Raw genomic sequence first — 23,506 nt, 5'->3', positions numbered from 1 at the left:
AGAATCAAATCTATCATGTCTTCAAAAGCAAACAAGTCCTAATGCTGCTAAAAAGTAATAATAATTAATGAATAGAATTTGTATTGTTGAATCAATCTTTTGTAAATTGAAACAAACACTGATGATGACACCACTTTCTCCAGGAGCTACAAACATCCTTCAAGACTTTTTCTGCTAGATGAGTTTCTGAGGACAAGCCAGTATTATGTCTTAAGTGCTATAATAATAATAATTTAAAAGAAATACACACACACAATAAAGCCAGAGTATTTTCTTATTTTCCATTCAGGTGAAACTATTCAAAAGTGTTTCACTGTGACACTGTAAAACAGTGGGGAGACTAAAAAAAATTTCAAGTTGTTTTGGAGCGGAACTAGTTTTGTAGGAACATGGTGCAGAAAATGTCTGTAGATGGTTTTGGATATCTGCTGTTTATTAATATCCAAAAGATTACAAATACATATCTGATCATACACTTTTCATATGCTACAGGGATGCCCAACCCTGGACCTCAACATCTTCCAGCCTGACAGTTTTCTCGCTCTCCCCGCCATCCTTGGTGTAGATTAGCCGACTTAAGTGATTGATTGACTAAAAACACCTGATCCAGGTAAACAACAGCGAGAAGTGCAGGGAGAGCTGGAAAACAGACATGCTGGAAGATCTAGAGGACCGGAATACCTGACTCTGAACGAAGGAGCAAAGCTCAATATTGAGACAATAGATCACGTTGATTTTCAATTACAATGGATAAATGTAAAGGCAGGAGGCCTGATATGAAACGACGACCATATGTAGCAGAAAATACCTGATGATGCACTGAAAAGCAAATGTTAAGACCCACCTATGTATGAGATCAAATGTCCAATTCCATATAGTCCTATTATATTGAGGAGATTGAGTTTATAGAAGATTGCAATGTAAGAACATTCTATTGCATTTTACACAAACATTCAGATTTTCATTTTCTGCGATCTTGGTTCCAGGTGTCACATCATAAATCAATAACATGCTGCTTCCACTTCCAGAGGTTCAAGTTGTGCATATCTGACATCGGTCTGTTTGACCACGGATTTTTCTTTAAATCGTCAATCATGACCCTTTAAATAATGTTTAAAAAAAGATCAGGAAAACCCATTGGTTTGTTTTCTAAACGCCTGTAAATGACACATGAGTGATTCAGGACACTATCATGGAATCTGTGCAAGTGAAGTACGGAGAAGAACCCGTTAGTTTCGCTACCGCCGTGTTGCTGACACACTAACCTCCGTTAGACAAACGGGAACAACAGTTAGCAAAGTGTTCCCGTCTTAAGAAACTGTCAGAATTTTAAAAAACTGATTTAAAGAAGCCAGACAGACCCCGGGTGGACAGAAACTGGCTGCCTAGCTTAGACCCTCATCATCATCATCATCATGACAGGTAAACGGAGACATTATTCAGTTTTTCCTTACGTTTTCTGCACAGAGACCACAAACGTGTATTCCTCACCGCAGCTTCTACCCGTTCTCGGAAAACGATTAAATGACTCCAAAACGGGGAAAGGGAAAAAAAGTAAAAGTTAAGTAGTTTCCTAGAAGCTGCAGTATGCTAACGTTTTAGCAACGCGGAAGCGGCTTGCCGATTTCCGTATCACGTGGCAACATCCTACCAAAACAATTAAATATACCGGTATTCTATTCAACATCAATGGAACATTTAATTTAAATGAACACACGTAATACGAGTCGGGCTCGAATATCCTTCTATGCCTTTTTTATTTTAAATTTGTAACGTCACATTGTTTCAAATGCCTTACCTTTGCCTATTTGACTCAATACCAATTGGTTTCATGTTTTTGATTTATAATGTAAAATTAAAAATGAATGTTTATACATTTTCGTCGAAGCATATATGTGAATTTTTTTTAATCATAACTGTCCCTAAATTTTCTACTTTTAAAAATCTACTAAAAACGAGAATTACGCATCTTGTGAGGTCCCAAATTGAATCGAATTCCCACAAAAACAAAACAACTTGCTTAAAATCATACAAAAAGAAAAAATTAAAAGAAAATTTTTTGGGAATAATTATGTACTAATACTGGATATTAAGAAGCATTGCAGATAATGTAAAGCATGTACTTTGTTAATGTTTTTTAATCACTTTCAGTCAAATGTTTTATTTCAAAATTGAACAAAAGTCCACGTCAAAGTACGACACACTAAGCTCTTGGCAGATCAGTTTGATGAAAACCATTTTCAGTTTTATCAGACACAATTGCTAAATTTGGTTTTCCGAGTCCCTACCATCACTAAAGTGGCTTTCACCAGTCTAAACGAACGCCTTATTGCAGTGACAAAGACAAATACAATCAAAAACAAGGTCACAGACATTCAGTGTATTCTTAAAACATTTATTTTGAAATAATTTGTCCTTTTCTTTTTTTGCATTAGTGCAAAAAATTGCACCCATAACAGCCACCTGAGGGAAGTCTACATTTTTAAATAAAAAAACAAGCAAAATGTACATTTAAAGTACAAAATTCTCCTTTTAAAAAATTGCACAGTTTGTGAATAATATATATATTTATAATCTCAATTTTTTAAACAAACTTTAAAGGCTCAGAAAGTAAACAAAACTCACCAAATGAAAAATAAAAACTTTTCTTTCCCTAGAATTTAAAGCTGAGGAAACTTGAAACCCTGTTTTCATTTGTGTCCATCATAAATATACATATTCAAATGCAAGTCTCTTTACATATAGTCTCTGTGCTAGTGTTTGACCAGACAATAAATTATTGCCAAGTAGTTATATTCTACTATAAAACATGGGTTAGGAGTGAGGGATAAAAAGCTTCCTTCTGCTGAATGATTCTTTAAGTTATGCAGAGAAAATAAAAAGGATTTCTGCAAACCTCTTCACTGGAATCTCTGCTTTCTTCAGTTTTTTGTGTGCATCGAACGAACACTCAGAACAATTCTGAATTCCAGTTTTGTTTTTTAAGCAAAAACACAAGTTTCCCTGACTTTTTTTTTTTTCCTTTAACTTTACACAACGGTTCAACCCTGGAGTGGTAGTCAGCGTCGATACGGATGGAAGCCCTGTACGTTGTGGTTCTGCCCCCTGCCGAACGCGTTTGCAGTAGGTTGGGGGGCGGCGCCGGGCTGTGCTGTCTGGGCCACGTACGAGGCGGCCGGCTGGCTGGGGTCTGCAAAGCTGTGGGCGAAGGCCGTCAGGTCCTGACCATATCCTGAGGTAAATGACAAACAGTGAAAAGCCAGGAAGGTTAGATTTGCCATGAAGGGACTTTCACAGATGGGCCTCACTACAAAAGGTCATGGCTAGGATGGTTTATGCAAAGCTTCCAGATTTTATTGAGGAAAACAAAATCCACCCTTTTCCCTCCCATAGTAATTTTCCCACAAGCTCAATGTCATCATCCTAGAAGACCATCAATTTAAGCAACAGTTAAATGCTGTTTTTTCTTTGTAGAGTGCGATACTGCTAAGTTTGCTTGGAATGGAACCTTATTGTTTTACAGAGATTTTGTTTTCATTTACCTTGTTTGATAGTTGTGCTTTCCCCCCTAATCTTTAATTTTTCTTAAAAGTTTTTTGACACAATCAAGATTATTTAAAAATGGCTAAAAGAATAGATTCTCAAATGCAATATTAAAAGGGTTTTGGGATTTTTCTCTAAAGTACAAATTCTGTAATCCTTCAATGAGCCTTTTCATTTCAAATGTTGCATTTTTTTTAAAGTAGAGATGTTTTGGCAGCATCAATAAAGAAAACGTTTAAATTGTCTTGAATGATCAGCACAGAAAGCACTAACCTCAATCTTCCTGCAAATATCTGAGGGGAAACACCGGGACTTTCAGGGAGAAAAAAAAAATCATGTAAATGTAGAAAAATCCAAGCCTACGTTACATTGAAAACACAAATTGTTAACTCACTGGCCAGATGAAAGTTCTGTCAGTTCTTTTCAGCACTGAATCAACACACAAGTATATCAACATTTTGCAATAAAAACACTCCTAAAACATTTTGAACCCCCAAAGTGGAAAAATCCAGATTATACTGAAACTTCATGGTATTTATGACCTTTAAATCCATTTCATTTCTCCCCCTTGAGCTACATTGTAGAGACTGTATGAGAGGAGAAAAAAAAAGAAACAATGGGTGAATGGACTGCTGATGCATAGAGACAACTGAGCCATGAAAAAAATTCTGACAATTAGATCATCCTTTTACAAATCAGCAAAGCAATGCAGACAGAGAACAACAAAAAAGGAGGGCACATTAGTCTTGGTATAGTAAATCCAGAGCCGCTAAGGAAGTCGACAGGCTTTGAGCTTTACTTGACAAATTTCCATAAAATTTTCCATCCAATCCACTTAGCAGTGATGGGAGTGAAAGGTTGGTTCTACTATCCAAGAAAACAGTAGTTTGTATGTACATGCATAATGTACATGCAAAATACTTAACACACAGCAAAAGAAAGAGAGTGGTTGCAGATCTATTACAACTCTAGAACCAAACAAATGTTTCTTTTGTGGTTGCAGAAGACAATGCTGTCACCTACCTGCACTATATCCTCCCTGCTCATCCTGAACATAACTGTGAGATGGACGCGTTGGTCCGTAGGAAGAGGGATCCTGAGGGTAGTTACCCAAGCCTATCAGGGAGATGAGGAGACCAGGTTGACTGAACCCAGATACTGCTGGCCAACTACTTATATAGTTACCCCCCGCTTACTGAGCTAGCAGAGCTGGACATTTATACTCGGGTCTGCAGATACTTTTTTTCGGATTCTGCTGGAAGTCAAAAGTAGGTGTGAATGGGAGCTATTTGACTGTATGAGAAAGGTTTTTTTTGCTTGTTGTTATTTGTTTATGTTTTTAAATCTAATAATTTATGCCAGCCTGGTCTCAGGGAATTTGACAAAAACTACAATGCATGCCTGCGTATACATAAACACACACACAGTGAAAAAAAATTATATATATATAAATAAATATGTTATATATATATAATATTAAATATATTGTTTTGATCAATCCCATGCATAAACTTAGCTCAGTTAATAAATTATCATCCCTGCAAAAGTTGCTCTCACACTAAAGTCTTCAGTGCGAAGCACTAAAGGTATTTTTAACTCCACTCCAGAAAAAGAAAATCATATTAATTAGATGAGCTGAGAAGTGTCTGCTCTAAAATCTCTCAACAAAAGGGACTACAACTTCTTACCCATCTTAAGCCCCTTCATGTCTTCACTTTAACTACAGATTTTGCTTGTTTAAAGAAAAACACACAGACTTTGCATGTAGATTAACTTTAACAACCTTTCCATCACTTGCCTGACTGCAGGGACCTGCAGTAATAAACAATTGGATTATAAATGACTTTACAAAAACCAAACATACATACTTCATTTAACTCCATTTATTGGCACATTTTACACGCCAAACGTCACTACCCTTGTTTATAGCTACATCCACAGCATCATCATTTAATCAAACTGTTTTATGCTAATCACACTAAAACGGACATCAAACACTTAGATGCAAAAAGCTGGATGGATGACTGGCACAAGAAATAGGACATGTGATCTATAGAAATCAAAAGCCCATTTTAGATGCTGACAGAAGAAAGTTTAAAGCCAAATGTGCCAAAACCCAGCTAGCTTTACTTGCTTTTTACTTCCAGATTTGCAGAAATTTCCGAACTTCCTTAGCACCATTGTGGTTAACCTAAGAAGAGGGATTTATGGTTTTTGGCCTTTAAAAATATGAAAAGATAAAAAGTCACCCTATAAAGTATTCAAAAAAAGCTACAGCTTTAGCACAAAACAACATGAAGCCTTTTTTCAGCCTTAATCTCACTTTAAATCCAGTGAATGCAGGACAATCACTTACAGAATCCAGTTAGAATAAACAATAATTATTATTATTCAAGACTAAGGAAACCAGTGGAAAAAACCACTAGTCTAAAGTTATGTCATGATGAAAATTACTTCTGAAACTGTAGTACTTTCTAGATCTCCAAAAATGTCAGACTTTGTTGTCATGAAAAGCTTCTATGCAATAAACTGATCTCAATGTCCATGAGGTTATTGTTTTCATTTTTTGTTCAGTGTTACATGGGAAGTCAAACATGTCTAGAGTGGAAAACATTTTGATATGGCCACACAGAGAAAGAGGAGCAGACATGTACAAGGGTATTCATAAAACAGAAGAATGAAGATCCACTCAGATGACGAGCACAGTGAGTCAGATCAGACCCCACCCACTTTTAAAATAAAATGTAAAAAAGCAAATAAAAAAAGAAGAAATAAAATAAATAAACATTGCAAGGCAGGATGATCTAATTCAAAATGTAAAGAAATGCAGCCAGTTGTTTGAACGCAATCCATTGCCCAGCTAGAATAATAGATGACTGACTGCTGAAGACTTCAGCAGCATCTTCATCTTTACAAGAAACCTCTGTGTGTGTGTGTGTGTGTGTGTGGGTGTGGGTGTGTGTGTGTACAGGTGTGTGTGTGTGAAGTGGTTCAAGCCTAGTGGCACCAAGAGCAAACTGCAGCTTGTGCAAGAACTCAAGAAAGCAATCGTAGATGACTGATAAAATATCCAGGAAGACTGGTGGGAGACAGGTGGTAACTAAAAGAAAGAGAAAACACACAAACGGGACAGAAAACTAGCAGCGTGTGCTTTTATAAACAATGATTGTCTTACCATACTGGCTATAGGGAAAATCATGCTGCCCGGTGGGAGCTTTGCTCAAGTCCTGAGTTGGTGTTGTGGCAGGGGCAAAGCCCAAAGTTGCTGTTCCTGGAGTGGTGGGGGGAGGAGGAACTTGTGGAACGTACTGGTCAGCTTGAGGTGTTGCAAAAGTGTAACCTGTCAGGATAAAGTCGTCATTGCTATATATTTTTCTCACGTCTTCTTATCACTTTATGTCAACAAAACCTCAAACTGTGGGGAAAAACATAACTTGCACCCCTGTTGTCACATATGGCCTATTATTAAATCAAACAATTAAGGAAATCATCTCTACCTTTTTCCCCCCATTTTAAACCATTTGGACAAAATGGACTCATATTTACTAACCATTGGCTTCTAAAATAAAAAATGGATCCCTTTTATTAATTTTGTTTCTTTACTGTGTTTATGTTCAGATTTTTAAGCCAAACTTTATTTAAGTAATTAAAACAGAAACAGGACCGATTCTTTGGAGAGGACAATGCCTGTTGGTTCCTTCAGCACATTTTCAAACATTTTCAACTGCCTGCAGTCCTTGCTGTCCATCTCTGATATGAAGAAGGTTCCTCCCTTTACACAGAAAGAGCTGCTAAAACGTCTGCCTCCCTAATAGCAAAAACATTTCATTTTTCTACGATTTAGAATAAACATTTTTAAAATTATTTCACTATTCCTTCTTCAAACTACTGTTCTTTGTTTTAAGCTCAGTTTTCAGCATAGAATGACTTTCTTCCTAGTGAGCGTGTGAACTGACCAAACTGAGGTGCTGTGGTGTAGCCCTGCTGAGGGTAGCCCTGAGGTGCAGCAAAACTGCCCGCTGGGGTCGTGACCAGGAATGCGTTGAACGGTGACGGGGGCTGCGTGGGGGTTCCCCGGCCCGCTGACAGTGGGGGCCCATAGCCAGCTGGCTCAAAACAGAAAATAATTCATTTGTTTCATACAAAGGACAACAAACCTTTTTCTAATATTTAAATGAAAAATAACCTAAAATCATGCACAAGCAATTATACAAATGTAACAATCATATAAATGGTTTTCTAAATAAATAGTTATCTAAAAGATGCTACTGATTCTATAGAAGCTGCAGAACACTATCTGAACTAGCTTCAACACTGCAGTGAGAGCTTCAGGTTGAGCTGCGGTTGGTGATCCGACCAATAGCAAAGGGAGGCCAGAATCCATTCAAGGCTACCATCTGTCTCAAGCAGCAGCAAACTATCAGCAACTTCAGCAAATAGGAATCAGTGATAACATGTTCTGTCATCAGTCTATTGGCTCCACAGAGAGCAACGCCATTTCTGTCACACAAGCGTTTTAAAGATAAGCAAACGATCAAATGGCTAAAGTCACCATCAGGAATCTCACAGTTACACAACATACAAGAAATTTTCTGGAGCAGACTTGAGGACTACACCTACCTATGGGCTGTCCTGTAGCAGAGACCCAAACTCCTTTAAAGAGAGAAGAGAAATACATTAGAAAGAAGTCTGAAGGTCAAACTGACTGGAAGGACAGTAAATTGCATGCAACTATTTTTAGCTGAAGGCTTGTTTTTTGTTTTTTACATGGTTCCAATGCTTTCTGGCTCTGTTCTGGGACTTGTTCCCACTCACCCTGTGGCCCGTAGGCCTGTTGCCAACCTTGGGCTGGCTGTGCTGTCCAACCATTGGCTGCACTCAAGATGGCCCTGGGCGCCCACTGGCCAGGACCCAGCTGACCAGGAGCTTTGCTGTCACGAGGCTCAGCCTTCTTTACTTCCACCTGGACAAAGGACAAGGAGGGCACATTTGGCAACACCGGTAGAGGGCCAATGAAGTCCCTCATCTACACAAAGCCTGACCTAACACTGAGACTTGGTCTCAACATTTTTGGGCTCTTAAAAAATGTTTTCCTTTTAACTGTATCAATAGTTTTTCCTTAATGTATATTTGTGTATGTTAATGTTACAGAGTAGACTCGTAAGCTGTGAAGCTATGCGTTTCAGGTACTTGCTGTTAAGAAAGCAATTCAAGGCCAAAACGACAGCCACAACCCCCAGGGGTTTATGGAGAAAGTTTGAGAAAAAAGTCTGCAAATTACAATGCCAACTCACAATGTACCTGAGAAACATAGATTAATTAATAAATACATCTATTGTAGGATGTCAACTTACCTTTTCTTCCAGCTAATAATTATAAAAGCATTACTTTTTCTATTTGGAATTTTTTTTTTTTTGGGTAATTACTTCTTTTATTCAAAAAGGCGTGAATGTAGACAGAAATTTGTATCTGACTTCTAACAAAATAGTAAGAACGCATGCAGATATAAAATAAATGAACAGCCTTTTGGGCTCATAAACCGAATCTTCATACTGTGTCAAACTTTGGGTAAAAAAATTTGTTCAAAAGGCTCCTTTGAGACTCATCTATGAGATGACAGCTGGAGGAAACCAGCCTCGCCTGTCCGTCAGGATCACTGGATGAAAAGTTTTGGTGAAAATTGGATAATTTGCAGATGTCAAATACTAAAATTGCACAATGGATCCTTCAATTAAATTTGGCTTCCATTTGTTTTCTGTTACTACAGAACCACGAGGCAAGCGCACATTTGTTTATCTACCAACAAAACTTTTGTCATTAAGTAGGCAAGGCTACCAGCAGTTTAACCAGAGCACAGAAACAGGCTGAGACCAAGGGGAGCCAACCAGAAATAGACTGAAGGGGTTGAGTTATTGGGGTCACCTTGCAGGAGAAAAACGAATCACATATTCCTCCCTGCTCCAAGGTGCTAACACCTTCCCCAGCATCCACTCCTTCTCTGTCGGCCTAATTACATGCACATGTTTCCAGCAGTGGCCTTGCTGCCACCGGCAGCTACCCGTGCTTTTTTCCCCCCATGGGCATCGCAGCTGGTGGTGATGGATACCATGACTGCTGCATGGACCCAACAACAGAACTGGGATTTGCTCCACAGTTTGATGTGCTCCAATTTCTAATTTTGTAACTCATATCTCTCAGCCTCCCTGAAGTCCCAGCGTAAGGTAATGTCAAGTCAAGAACAATGGATTAAGTCAAGCCTTGATTCCTGCTGAAAAGGAGGGCAAAGTCAAGGGGAGCACGCTCCAAGTTGGGCTGGAACGCTTACAGCAAAGTAAAGTAATTCATTGCATCTCTGGGAGAGATAATTCAATAAAAATAACAATAATTTTTTTCTGAGGTATTTTGATGATTAAAAGGTAAAGACATACTCCAATTGAGGCTTTGTTTATAATCAAAAAAGTCAAAAAGTTTGATATCCTCATCACATAAAAAAAAATGCATTACCTTTGGTCCATCCCATTTTGACAGACATTTTAAAATGTATGGGGATCTTTGTGCCTAAAGTCACTCATATGTCCATAAAACACTCTTTAACACAAACATGGACGAATATAAAATCATTTCATGGGGAAAAGTGTGTTCACAGACTTGGGTACGCTGGTGTAGAAATATACAAAACCATCTCACTGTTCAAAATGTCAAACTGCCCTTCAAGAAAGGCAACATCAGCTGCCATAACTGAATTGTTTTTGTATGGATGCGACAGACAAAGTCTGATTATACGGTAAATATCACCCATCTGGTGAAGTCTCCCAGTTAAACAAACACTGAGAAGCAACAAGCAAATATCACTGTGATCCACTTTTTCCTTTGGTAGTTGGAGCGCTGACAGACACAGTATGGAGATTCTTTATTTTAGGTCACTGTTGAGCTTTTTAAAACGAAAAAGAAGATCGTGTTGACATGTAAGTGACCCGCAAACAAAACGGAAAAAAGAGATCACACACACCAAAATAAAGGAAGACAGACAACACTTATTAGACCAATCCTTTAGGTGATCTATGCTCAGAAATAAACTTATATGGTTAAAATATATTTTTTAATTTCTTTCAATGTTTTTACAGTTTTACTTTATTTTTTAGAACATGTATAAATTTTAAAAATTAAACTCTTAAGCACTTGTTACAACCTAAAGGAGTGGTTGGTTTAAACAAAGCCTTGGGCGAAAAGTGAATCAACAAGTAAAACAAGAGTTTATTTCAGAAATCTAAAATGTAAAGGAGTGGTGAGTGCATAGAAGAATTAAGATAAGGAAATTTGACATTCTGCTGAGGCTGAATTTGTGCAAGTCCAAACTAATTGAAAGCAACATTTGAAGGTGCTTAGGGGAATAACAGCATTATAATATACATGCCCTCCATCGCCCAAGCCTCTGTTTGATCTTAAGGGTAAAATAAAACTACAACTACACACTTTTTTGCCCATGATGTCGTGAAAATGCATGTTGACAGCCTGGTCCACTGATTGTTCGGCCTCGAAAGTAATAAATCCAAAACCTAGCCAACGACCAAGAGTGAATCAAGGTAGCAGGGGGTTGTGACAACACAAGATGAAGAACAGTATCGGGCTTCAGCAGAGTGAGGATCCATCAAGACTGAGCAAGAGGCTCCTGGGGTTCAGATGATGTCGCAGACTCGCAAAACAACACAAATCTGAGACTAAAGCCTGGGAGATTCAAGGAAACTTTCCTCTTTACAATGCAGAGAAATACTGGATCAACATTTGTAGAAAAACCTGTTCAATATAAACTTGGTTTTATTGTCAGACAAAAAAAAACAATTTGGACTAAGCGGTCAAATCAGGTTGATCTTGACTGAAGCGGTATCACCGTTTTGTTGCTTCATGCAGTTTCATCCAAACCCCACCTTGATCTGTCCCTTGGTGTACTGCTGTGGAGCACACACTCGCAGCAGCCATTGTTAATGCATCACAAAAGTATGGAAAAACACAAACTTTAGAATGCCTAAAGCTTTCTCCAAGCTTTCCCAAATTCAATATTTTCATTTTGAGTCAGCCAGGATAAGCCTGAAATGAACAATTGAAATATTCTTCATGGCGATAACACAAGGATATAGGCCTTAGAGCTTGTCAAACAGAAATCTTACTCATTTTGCTCAAGAATTCCAATGGGGTGAACCTATTCAAGTGCATCAAACAGACCTTTAACTTTTTATGGCCAGTTGAATGCTTTAGCATGTTAGCATGATCTACTTTCAATCTGGTTTTCCTTTGACTTTGGAAGAAGTAGGTTGAGTCAACATCTCCACTCGGGGGCCTAAAATGAATCCAATTAAAAACCCTATGAGACAACTGGAGACCTATAGTGCCATGCCAACCCAATCCCACAACTCATGCTCTACTGCTATTAATACCATCTGTCAATGACCCATCTGAAATCTAAAATTAAAAGCAATTTGGCAGCATTAAATAGACTGGCATATTGGTTCAAGTCTAGCAGAAGTTTAGGGTACTAGTTATTCAAAAGATGAGCTTTTTAAACTTGGTTTTATCTGGCACATTTACAGCATAAGGCTGAAAGAACTGTCCAATGACAGCGCTGATGATAATTACCTTTGAATAAATTAGATATGCATAATCCAGAGAATAAATGCACTTTCATATTAGTTTTAGGTTAAAAAAGAAAATCTTCGACTTTCATATTCAACTCATTTATTCAAACTAAATTTCTGGGATTCTGGGATTGTTGAAACTATTAACTTAGCATAATTAGGACTATTGTTTTCATTAAATATAATTGTTATCCTAGCTCTTTAGCTCCTTTTTAATCATTATTTAAATATAAAATTGTTTAATTATTTCATGTCTTCTCAAATGAACAAGCGAAAAAGCCCTAGTTAGAACGCGATCTGTTCAATGCACCTCAAGTACACCTCATGTAGAAAGGGCAAAACCTATCACAATGCTTTTGCATTAGGCCTGTACCTTTGTGCTACCATCAATGCACAGTAACCTAAAGGAGAAAAGACAAATCTTAAAGACACTGTTAATCACATTCAAACCATTCACAAGGAGAAGGGGGACAGAAGAAAGAAAAATAGAAAGGGCTTACTTACAAAAATACTTAACTTTCTACATACAAAAAAAACAACATACTATTCCATTTAAGATGTATGTTTTAGTTACATCTAAATCAAGGTAAAGAAAACTTATTCCAACATATTATAGATTTAGTAACAGAATCTGTTAATGCTAGCAGAAGATTATGAAATGATTGTTACTGATATGCATCACGTACAATTTCTATGACAAACTATTCTGGGTTTTCTCCCAAAAGAGAAGAAAGGGGGACTGAAGGACAGGAAGTGGTGTATGTTGTGAGTCAGTAGCTGCTGCAACATCCATCTGTTGTTAACCAGAAAGTGACAAAAACATTGTTGAGTCTAATTTTCAGTAAAACACGTTGACGCATAAAAACATGCGGTTTCGCTGATGAAACTCAAGGTGTCAAAATATTTGGGATGATTTGTTTGGTAAAGTTCACTTGCTGCATTTGTGGTGACGGTCAGCCTCTCAGAGAGAGAGAGAGAAAAAAACTCCTCTTAAGATACTCCAACTGTTCTCAATCTGCCAGCTGCACAGTGTGATTAAGTACTGGATTTTTTTGGAACACCTATTTTGCTGCAGCCTGTTTCCTTATCAGTTAATGGTTTTTGGTGGCGACCTAAAACACTTTATAATTATTTATGAGATTTTACTAAGCATTTCTTGGAGATTTGTTTGAGAAGCAGTGGTAAAATATTAGCTAAATAATAGTTTTTTTTCAATTGTTTCTATTATTTTTGTTCAAAATATCTAACTACATGTAGATTTGTTGCTTTTTGGAATATTTTTCTTTAAAAAATAAAAAAAAAGGTACGCAGAAGAGAACTACAAATGTTACGAATGTTGGTTAATGAGCTATTTTGTCAAGAATTTTTTTTTTTTTAATTGATATTTTTTAGGTCAATTATCTAGACTAACAAAAACAAAAGTCAATTTCTTGCATTACACATAAAAGTCCTGTATCTGTGGTTTCAGGGAAATAAATCCAAAAAAATAAAAAGGTTTTTAAAAACACATTCACTAACTGGATTTGCTGTGGAAATCATAAAACAGCTTAAAGTAAACAAGAACTGCACAATTTGTCATTTATGATAGAATAGAAAGAATGGAACTCTTCATGGTAGAAATGGTGAAGAGGAATAATTAAGCCATAGTAGAAGCTTTCTAAAATCTACCCATGGGCACTTAACTACCACTCAGAGCCAGACTAGCATGTGATTCTATCTTTCAATACATTAGTGAACTAGCGGCAGCGTTTAAGGCTCCCTATGTGCCTTTTTATCTGCAATAATAAATTGCGATGCAGAGCTCCTAAAACCCAGGAGAGCTGCGCTGTTAGGTCTGCTCTTATGAATAACTTTTTTTTTTTAGATTTTTCCCTTGACTGAATGGCTGCCACTGTCAGCCTTAACCAAAACAACATAGAAGAGGATTTTCTTCTTTATTTAAAGACTCGTGTGGTGCAGCACAGGAAGACTACAAAGTGCACTTCTAGCTAAAATTTACAGAATCAAAGAAAATATAATTAAAAAAAAAAATTCTATTTTAAATAATTGATTTTAATTTTACATTTGTATAGCATTGCATTTGTAAAATGATTTTTTTTTATTTTCTTGGATCTATAAAATTTTACACTAAATGTTTTACATTTGAAATTGTTCTAAAAATATTATTTCCAAGCTGCTATTTCATTCTTTTCTTGCACAATTAAAAATGTAATTATGGTTGTTTAAGTTAAGTGCAAAATGTTTATTCTTTTCTCCATGGGCCAGAATAGTTTGTCATGAGATTTAAAGTAATGCTAAATGGTGAGAGAGAAGAGAAAACGGGATCATCTTTTACCTCGAGGCCTCTGCTTCTCCGCATCATAGATCATTACCACCTCTGTGACCTTGAATGAGACAAAAAGAAACCGTGGCTCCAGTTAGAAAACCAAAGAAGGGGAATTTCTCATCAGTCCACCATTACATAGCAATTTGGACAGTTGGCTCTATTAAATCTCAATGATAGCGTCTTGTGTAAATTTGCATTGATTCTGTTCAGCCTCCCATGCATCCAGCAGCCACAATGGCGATATGAATGGACATTATTTACACCACAATACTCACCACTCCGAACCGATTGAAATAGTCCCTGAGTTCAGGCTCGCCGCAGTTATGAGGGATTCCACCTACAAATATCTTCTTTGATTTATTGCTATCAGCTTTGCTGCCCTTCTGGGGGGGAAAAAAAAACACAACAGTAAGCATATTGATTTGTGTTTTTGTGAAAAGATCACAGTGGGAGAGGGGCAGTTAGCCATCATATATTCAGACAGAGCAGGGGGGAAAAAATGAGGCTGTCCTTTTGCCCTGGGGTTTAATTCTTAACATGACATGTCAATAGAAACAGTAGTCTCAACAGCGCAGAGAACATGGCATCTTCCACTGAGCATTTCACCACCGCTCAGCTGAAAATGTGAAAGGCTGCTTACAGCAGTGGTTGGAACAATTAAATCTTCTGTTTGCTAAGTAAAACATTAGGTCATTGACTAAAAGCCAATAAAAAGAGCGCCAGTTGCAGGAAAAGGGGCTTCATTTATAAGCATCTAACAGTCTGCTTGGAGCGTAATGAGAACTTGTACAACTGTTTTATTGACGGAAAGGAACGAGGATATAGAGGCTTTCTTCAAAAAGGGCAAAATTACTATCAAAGATTGTCAGATAATTCACAGCATTGTTGATCAATCCGAAATGACCCACGTTGGATCAGATGTCTGCCTCACACAACACTCACAGCTGAAAAGAATTAAATGCATCGCACAAGTTACCACCTCAAAAACCCTGATAGAGCTGAAGGCGATCACTGTTTCAACACTTTTCTGGAGACAGGCAGCAGAACTAGTTTTACATTTAATTAAAAAAAAAACAGGGGGAGAAGAAGTTTTATATTTCCACATCTATCTTGGAGACATAAGCTGAAGACATGAGGGAAATGTAACTTTATTACGTATCATTTCCCGACAAAAGCAGGCTGTGGCAGAGAGCTGCTCTTCCCGTTCCAGCTGCTTATTCACCAATAAGGATCAAAGGAAATATCAAGAATTTATCCATAAATTGCAAAAGTTTTCAACATTACTGTAGCTTTTATTCCTTATAAACATTAAAAATTATTTTAATTTAGAATTCATAGTAAAAAAGGCAACTAACTAACTAACCTCAATGTGGCTTATTTAAAAAACTAGAGTCCAACCTCAAGGAGGAAAAAAAAAAAAAGGAGCGACCATCAATGGGAGCCATTAGAAAATGTAAGTTAGCATTGCCAATAGAAGTCAGATTCCCCTTACCCAGCCCTCCTTGGTTCGAGATTTTTCAGGTTGCATTCCTCTGGGAGTGCATGGCTTCGGGTCAATCTGACAGCAGAGGGAGAGAAAACGTTTTACATTATCCTCAAATAAAGGCACCTTCAAATGTTCTTCACCAAAGCCATTACAGTTATTGGTTTGCTCTCAGAAAATCACCTTTAAGTGTACACTGCTGATAATTTACAAAAAGAGGCCAATAAAACCGTGCCCCTCTCTTTAAATTGATAAACACTGTAAAATCATTTAGAATATTTTAACAGAAACTTGATTATACCACAGATTTGATTGAAGAACTGTAAAATATAGCATACTCGTTTATAATGCACCTCATTTAGCTGTGACTGAATGAATCTTGCTGAGTTCCTGACTGTTCAGAGTAAAATGCATTACTTTTACATTTCATGGGAGAAGACCCCCTCCAAAAAGAAGAAGCTCTTCTGTGCCTTAAACAACGTTCAGCTTCGCTCACTGACAATGAGCAGAAAAATTGAGGTGTTTTTTTAAACAATGGACACACTGAACACCAGCAGATTTTGCAAACTGATTTGCTATCTCGTCTTTTTGCAGCAAAATACTCACATTTCTTCCATCAAGATTATGTGGCTTTGTCTCCAACACGGTCCGTACGCAATTGGGGTCTTTAAACTTAACAAACCCAAAGCCTCTCGACTGATTTGTGGTTTTGTCCTTCATGATGACACAATCTACAACTTCCCCATACTGTGAAAAATAGTTTCTCAGTGTCTCTAAGAAAAGAAAGACAGACATGACAATGGAGCTACATGCAGACCACAGACAGGTACAGAGCAACTGAATAACATTGTGAATAAGTTATAAGAGAGTTTAACTATGCAAACTGTTTCTTTAATTTGTATTTAGATTGTGCTATAAAACTACAACCAAAACAAAGAGAAGAAAACATAAACACAAGAAAAATCACTTCAAACCAGCCAGAGACCTTGACTATATATGACTGCAGATGACTGTACAAGTTCAAAATAATAAAAATGTGAAATTACTGAAGGCCATATACAGAACCTTCTCAAGTGCAAAACAACATTGACCCATTGTCATGTTGCATAGCACCAAGCATACTACCAGCTAGTGTGCAGTCCGCACACACCCACAAAAGGCAACTCGGCCAAGGCGAGCAAGTTTGAACAAATGAAGAGTCACTCTGGCAAGAGTTACTGTAATTGGGTATCTTTTTGCTGAAAAACCCTGGGGCACCAGCGCAGCAACAAGCAGCCAGTTACACAAAACTGTGCTTCAAGACAGCAAACAAGTACTTGTGCAAAAGTTATACAATGGCAATTTGACAAAACCAACCAGGAGCTAGAAAAGGACTTTTCAGAGAAAAATGTAAGAATATTAAGCAAATGTTTAAATGACAGAGCGTTAAAGAAATAAACAACTTTAAAAAAATGATGTGAAAATTAATCTAACAATATAGGTTATTCATAAGCATCACAACAGGTCAACAATGGAAACAAAATGACCTTATTGTTCCATTCAAGGGAAAAGTAAATTAGTTTTTCTGAAACTTTGCAGTTTGAAACTTGGGTTTCATCTTTACTAGTCATTTCTTTTTTTTATAAATGATAGTACTTATTTTTAAATACTGGTATTTACCACATACTTTACTGCTAAAACAATTCAGCACTACAGTAAAATATTATACTGCTTTACGCCATCAATCACAAGTCTTATTCGTCAATTAATGCAATTTAAATCTGCTCAGATGTTCTGACCATTATTCTTCAAGTTGGCAAAATGTATAATAAAACGTGCACAAAATAAGAGAGCGAATCATGTGCTATACCTTGTGTTGTGCTCCAGTCCAATCCACCCACAAAAAGTTTCCTATAACAAGAACACGACGGTGTCATAACGGTTTATCAAATCTGAACAGAAGTACTCAATCAAGATTAGGCCTGCACAATATACCGCAAATTTATAGTTATCGCGATATCAAGCTGTGCAATATGAATATCGCAAAAGTCAGCAAAAATCGCAATAAATGTTTACCTTAAATGTGCTAAAACAATCTTATGGCAGCTTGAAGCATTTAACGAATCAAATAAATCCATTTAAGCATTTGACCAATCGGATGGACCCTTTCACGTTGTTGACCAATCAGATGAGCCCTTTTATGTTTGATGTTTGCATCCTACCGCAACGAGGGTCATTTGGAGTATAAATTTTAAACTGTTGCAATGAAATGGGAATGACGTTTTTGGTCGTTTTGCTATTTGTTTATGTACCGCAAATTATATCGTTATTGCAATATTGATCACTCATATCCCAAGTTTTCCTCATATATCGTGCAGCCCTAATCAAGATGAAATCCAATGAAAGTGTCTTTCAGAAATCCAAACACTGAGCCGAACACTGAAACACCATGTTTTTGTGCAGCCAAAAACACACATGTGCATGTAACAATGTGGATTATTTAGACACAGAATGATCCTATAAGGTGCGCTAGTGGAGGACGTCACTTTAACGCTTCATGCAAACATCCAAACAAATTAAATCAACATTTCATTAGAAAGAACCAACAACCCCCGTAAAATAACATTTTGAGTGGAAATGAAAGATCTACAGCGGGAACCATCATCCCGACTTAATGATGAGAAGGGGACGACGGCGACGCATTTTGTGGGAACCGGTGAATGCGTCTCCTCTAGTAGGACTTCACTGACTCACTTTACCGTCAAAGTGGAGTTATTTCATCCTGGATTATAATCTCGTTTGAAGGAATGTCAATGATAATTGAAACGTTTCTGTCAAATCTGTAAATCCGACGACACAGACGACGATGCTCCATCCTCCAGCAGTGCCCGCTAAATGTCCTAGTTGCGGCGAAGTCAGGATGGAGACTTTCACTACGCTGGCAAGCGCTAGCGAAAAACTAGCACAACTGCTGCGAGCTAATTGGAAACAACACACGAATAAGTGTCTATATTTTCTTATTTCTCATTGACAACCAAGACTCGTTTACTCTAATTAAACGCCTTGCATTCCGCTTCAAGTCACAACGCCAACAACACGAATACTTTAGTGATTATTTTCACTTTTTTGCCGTCTTTCGTCGGGCTAACGATTCCGCCAAGTTCCAGCTAGCTTAGCTCCATGCTAATGTTAGCTGTCAAACACCAGTTTAACAACAGCTCGGCTAACTTATTTACAGCTCATGCAGAAGGCAAGAAAAGACTTTAATAAACAAATCTTACCCAACTTCATCTCCGACTAAATTGTTGTTCATTGCTAAAGCTGTAGCAGGGGCGGCTGTCGGAGCTGTGACCGGCTTCTCGCTTTGGTGCTGCCCCTCTCAGACTGAGAGCGGAGGAAGGTCACTCCGCTTTTTGGTTCAAACTGTTCTGCGCAATGACGACGCTGCAGGGGGCAGCAGCCTTTAAAGGGACACGACACCCTGTTTCAGTCACCAGGTCACTGTGGGAAAGCTTTGCGTCTGCAGTCTAACTAACGCTATTACTAATTACCAATTGAATAACACTATTTTTTATTGCTTTTTCATAATGTTTATGTTAATTTGAATCATTTTAGTTTTCTTTGACGTAGTCCTAGGTACTATTTAACGGGGTATTACACAGATTTTTTTTAAAGTATGAGATTAATTGCAATTATTGCATTGCATGCAACACAAATTTCCATACTGTTCCATTAACTCAAGTCCTGGAAATGTGCTGTTAAATAACTATTTCAAAGCTTACGGAGCCCTGGACATGACTTGAAAACATAATAATAATAAAAAAAAGTGTTCCATAAAATTAATAATTTGTGGACACTTATTAGCATTTTGTGGCTACGAATTAGTATTATATTAGTATTGTGTGTATATGATTAGCATTTTGGGTGCACAAGCTAGTATTGTGTGGGCACAAACCAGTATTCTGTCCACACAAGTTACTATTTTGTGCAAACAAATTGACATTTTGTGCACACAAATGAGTATTTTCAATTCCTGATACAATTTTGTGGACACAAAATTCTAACTTGTGCCCACAGCATAATATTTGTGACAACAAGATGGTAATTTGCTCCTACAACATGCTAATTTGTGCCCACAAATGGCTAATTAGTGCATGCACAAAATGCTTGTTTGTGCATTTTTGTTCGTGGCCAAAAATTATTAATTGAGGGAACTTTTTTTTATGGAATGTCATGGTCAGGGCTCTTTAAATATTTCTAGGATCATATTTTACACACTCAGTTAACAATCTCTGTAAATATCACACATAAACTCACATTAGGACTTCTCCGTTAAAACACTTTTAAAGGGCAAGCAGTCAACATTTAATTTTAAAGTAAAAAATGCAAATTTGGACTGCATATGTAATGCTGTAAAAATAAAAGCAGCAGATTGACAGTGTACATTTAACTGTCTTTAAATTGCATGTGAAAACAAAAAATTGTTTGCAACAAAATATATTGTTCACAAGTCTGTTTTACCTTAATAAAAACACTTATCTTTTCTTTCAAAACTAAATTGAAATAAAACCATTAGTCTTAGAAAATCTGGTGCAAGAATTGTACCAAAAATATTTACTTAAAATTGAATTTTCATTTACTTACCTTGCATTTGCAAAAATGGTCAGTTAAGCTTTTTTTCTGAGTGAATTGCATTCTTTTTGCTTGTTTGCAAAAACTCAACTGTAAATCTTAAGAGCTCTTTATCTGCTGCTGTTTTTCTGTTTAGAATTCTCAAAGATTTATTACAAAATGAAGCCACCAACATTTCCTGAGAGCTCAACAATACCTTAATTTAAGTCCTGTCAGGTTTTCTCCCCAGCTCAGAGGGGAGAAAACTGTCGTTTAGAAGATAAAGTACAGCCTAAAAATATCTTGTGTGTCATTTCATTGTGCAAATTAGAAGATTGCAATTTACACAGATGCACTCTCCTTTCCAATCTATACACGGTGTGTCATTTACATCAGATATGTATCTTGAAGCTAATTAACAGCAAAAATAGAGAAACAAAGATATCTCCTCTGGATTCCCTGAGCTTTTACAAAGCTCCCAATGGGAATTGTAAAAGTCACAATTAGATTCCCTTCCTTCCTCAACACAGTGAGGGTCCCTAAAATGGCCTTGTTTCCTTTTATCTTGTTTAAATCACTCATGAAGGACAAATAGAGGTCACACATCAGTTTGAGATGATTTATAACAGAGCCTCCTCAGGGGCTAAATCCAGTTTCCCTTAAATTACAATCTATGCGCAAAAAACAGCTTGATTGTGTTTTTCTATTTAAAAAAATGACTCACAGCCACATTCAGTAATCTGTTTTTGTTGTCAATGTTAAATCAAAGGTCAAAAATGTCAAGCTGGGCTTACTTGCTTTTGTAAAGGACCCCTAAATTAACGTAAACCTTTTATCACTCACTAAGACATAGACTTTAATTTTTGTGAAAACATTTTAATAACCCTGATGCAAAATAGATTACCGGTAGGTAACATTCAAAGTGGTCTGAGTCCGGTGTCTTTTTGGATGATAGAAAATTAATGACAAAAGTCAAAGTTTTCTCAGTTAAATGAGACTGTGGGTCCTTTGCTTTTCTGGGTCAAAGTGCTCTGAATGTTATGTGCACCTGAAGATAGATCCAAATTTCTTGCAATCTTGGTGGTTAGAAAGTAAGAACGCCTTCAGTTCGTTGATCTGCTCAGCATTCAAATGACCACAAACTGTGACATCTAATCAGGTTTAATTGTCAGAAACATCTCATTTCACATTAAAGAAACCCTAGTGTTAATTCGGACATTTTACTTCTTCATATGGAGCTGTTGTGGACACTAGAAGAAGCCTTATGTGCAGATTCAGGACTCACTAGAAAGATTTACGTTCTGGGACAGCTTTAGGTCCCCTGGAAAAGGTGGCTGGACAGAGCAAGTTGATCTACGTTCAGACTAAAGATCCATTGGCCTGCTTCTAAACGAACCAACAAATAAATAGCTGGATTAATAAAACTGCAACTCAACACTTTTGGATAAGTTTATAAAGCCACAAAGTCACGCACTGCTGGTGCAGACAAGACTTTTCCAGTTCATATTGTTGATTGGGAAAACAGCGCCCCCTTTCTCTGTCTCTGGGACACTACTGGCTTTAAAGAATTGAATACAAATCTTGGCTGAGGAGTCACTGCAAGGACTGTCACTTTGCACAAAAACCTATCATTCTGTATGCAGTAAGACTCAGGACTAAGATCCATTTAAATGACAGAAATATGTCGTTTTTTTCCCCTTTCATTTATCTTTTTTTCATGTTTTCATTTTCTTTTGTCTCACAACCACAATTTCTTCCTCTGTTCGGTTGGTTCTGGTAGCTTGATCACATTTGATTTACAGACTGAGTTGAGATCCATTCGTTTCTGAGCAAATGGAAGCTGTAATATAAAAATAAGCTTCTGCAAAGGCAGTGCAAATGAAGTGGCTTCTGTAAGAGTGGTGGGTGGATGAGAAGCTGGCCCCACTCAGCCTCACCTAATGGAAGTGAAGAGGATGATGGGTAAGCGGGCACAGAGGCTGTGAAGAAGATCAGGTGTTCCATTCTGACTGCTCGTCTGCTGCACTGCTGTGAGTCACATCAGACAGGAAAACGCCAAGTGACTCTAAATAACAGAGCTTGGAGGAAGAGTGGGATTAAGATTTCCTGGTTCTGTGAAACTGAACATATTTCTTTGATAAAACTCCATCCCTCTGAGAATTATTTCTTTGACAGATTATAAAATCCAGTTAAGTAGTAGTTCGTAACTTTCACGTACTGATCAAATTATCTTATTAGAAAAAAGGATAAAGATTTAAACACAAACAGCTGGACGACTGAGGTTTAGCATTTTCTTCCTTTTCAAACCAAACATAAATCTGGAAAACCTTCAAAACTGTGGCGTTATGCATGACTTATAATATTAAGTAACTGTTATTTTTATCTATATATATATGATATCCAAGATATCAAATAATAATATGGTAATAGGCTCTAGAGAATGTTCTTGTTCAAATATAATTCTCTTGTTACGCTTGTGCTATCTTAGATGACCCAACCCTTACTTTGACGTGTTCTCCCTACCATGACAAAGGTGGATAAAGGTGAAGAGGATTTCATGTTATCCATGGACACCAGTGAAGATCACAAATCATTGAAGAAAAAAGGTTCAGCGCACTGTCTTGTAGGGTCTAGATGACCCAACTCCCAATGTCAAAGTGCCTAGGATAACACAACGGTTAATGCATAGGAGTCCAGAAACTTCAATATTTTTGCGGAAAATTATCATTTTGTGTCACATTTCCAGCTGATCAAAGTCCTAAAAAATGCAGCATGAGCCAATGAACAACACGTGCATGGGATCCAATGCAATGTTTGACCTCAGCTGTTCATTCAAACATTTGAAGAATGAAAATGGTGGAGACATCTCACTCTGAGCCATTATTTCAACTGCAATAAATCAGACAATTAAAAAATGAAAAACACAGATCAAAA

General features: G+C 37.2%; 2 protein-coding genes and 1 long non-coding RNA gene across 13 annotated transcripts in view; 1 reads left to right on the top strand and 2 right to left on the bottom strand.

Moving 5' to 3' along the window:
- LOC101166542 (dipeptidyl peptidase 9) overlaps nt 1-1,691 on the bottom strand; it is a 51,077-nt gene extending 49,386 nt beyond the window's left edge. For 2 of the 3 annotated variants that reach the window (XM_078945852.1, XM_023954242.2), the window contains exon 1: nt 1,455-1,688. The gene's annotated coding sequence lies outside the window, so the exon portion shown is untranslated. Of the gene's footprint in view, nt 1-1,454 lie in introns of all 3 variants that reach the window. The other variant, XM_023954243.2, reaches the window with a different exon arrangement.
- On the top strand, nt 1,255-5,024 carry LOC110014939 (uncharacterized). Its single transcript, XR_002289967.3, has 3 exons — nt 1,255-1,422; nt 3,054-3,237; nt 4,547-5,024. It is a non-coding gene; the product is annotated as an uncharacterized LOC110014939 (long non-coding RNA).
- Nucleotides 2,382-19,403, bottom strand: dazap1 (DAZ associated protein 1). Of its 9 annotated transcripts, none has more exons than XR_013655530.1 (14): nt 19,243-19,402; nt 17,832-17,872; nt 16,589-16,755; nt 15,992-16,057; nt 14,775-14,882; nt 14,509-14,557; nt 11,017-11,099; nt 8,359-8,506; nt 8,164-8,196; nt 7,500-7,649; nt 6,719-6,883; nt 3,938-4,659; nt 3,817-3,855; nt 3,093-3,232 (listed from the first exon to the last, which is right to left on the bottom strand). XR_013655530.1 is itself a non-coding variant. In XM_078945861.1 (14 exons), exons 1-13 carry the CDS (start codon nt 19,272-19,274, stop codon nt 3,818-3,820), a joined length of 1,173 nt encoding a protein of 390 aa, XP_078801987.1. In that variant the 5' UTR covers nt 19,275-19,403; the 3' UTR covers nt 3,093-3,232; nt 3,817. The 9 variants fall into 9 exon arrangements, 8 of the variants coding, with proteins under 8 accessions (XP_020558046.1, XP_020558045.1, XP_078801986.1 ...); XM_078945861.1 differs by having other exon boundaries at nt 4,567-4,659; nt 19,243-19,403; XM_020702387.3 differs by lacking the exon at nt 3,817-3,855 and having other exon boundaries at nt 2,382-3,232; nt 4,567-4,659; nt 14,775-14,879; nt 19,243-19,403.
- Nucleotides 19,404-23,506: the final 4,103 nt, after the last annotated feature.

The sequence above is a fragment of the Oryzias latipes genome, chromosome 4 (genome assembly GCF_053564925.1).
Source record: "Oryzias latipes strain Hd-rR chromosome 4, Olatipes_Hd-rR_3.1".
Lineage (NCBI taxonomy): Eukaryota > Metazoa > Chordata > Actinopteri > Beloniformes > Adrianichthyidae > Oryzias > Oryzias latipes.
This window is presented reverse-complemented; position numbering and strand designations above follow the sequence as displayed.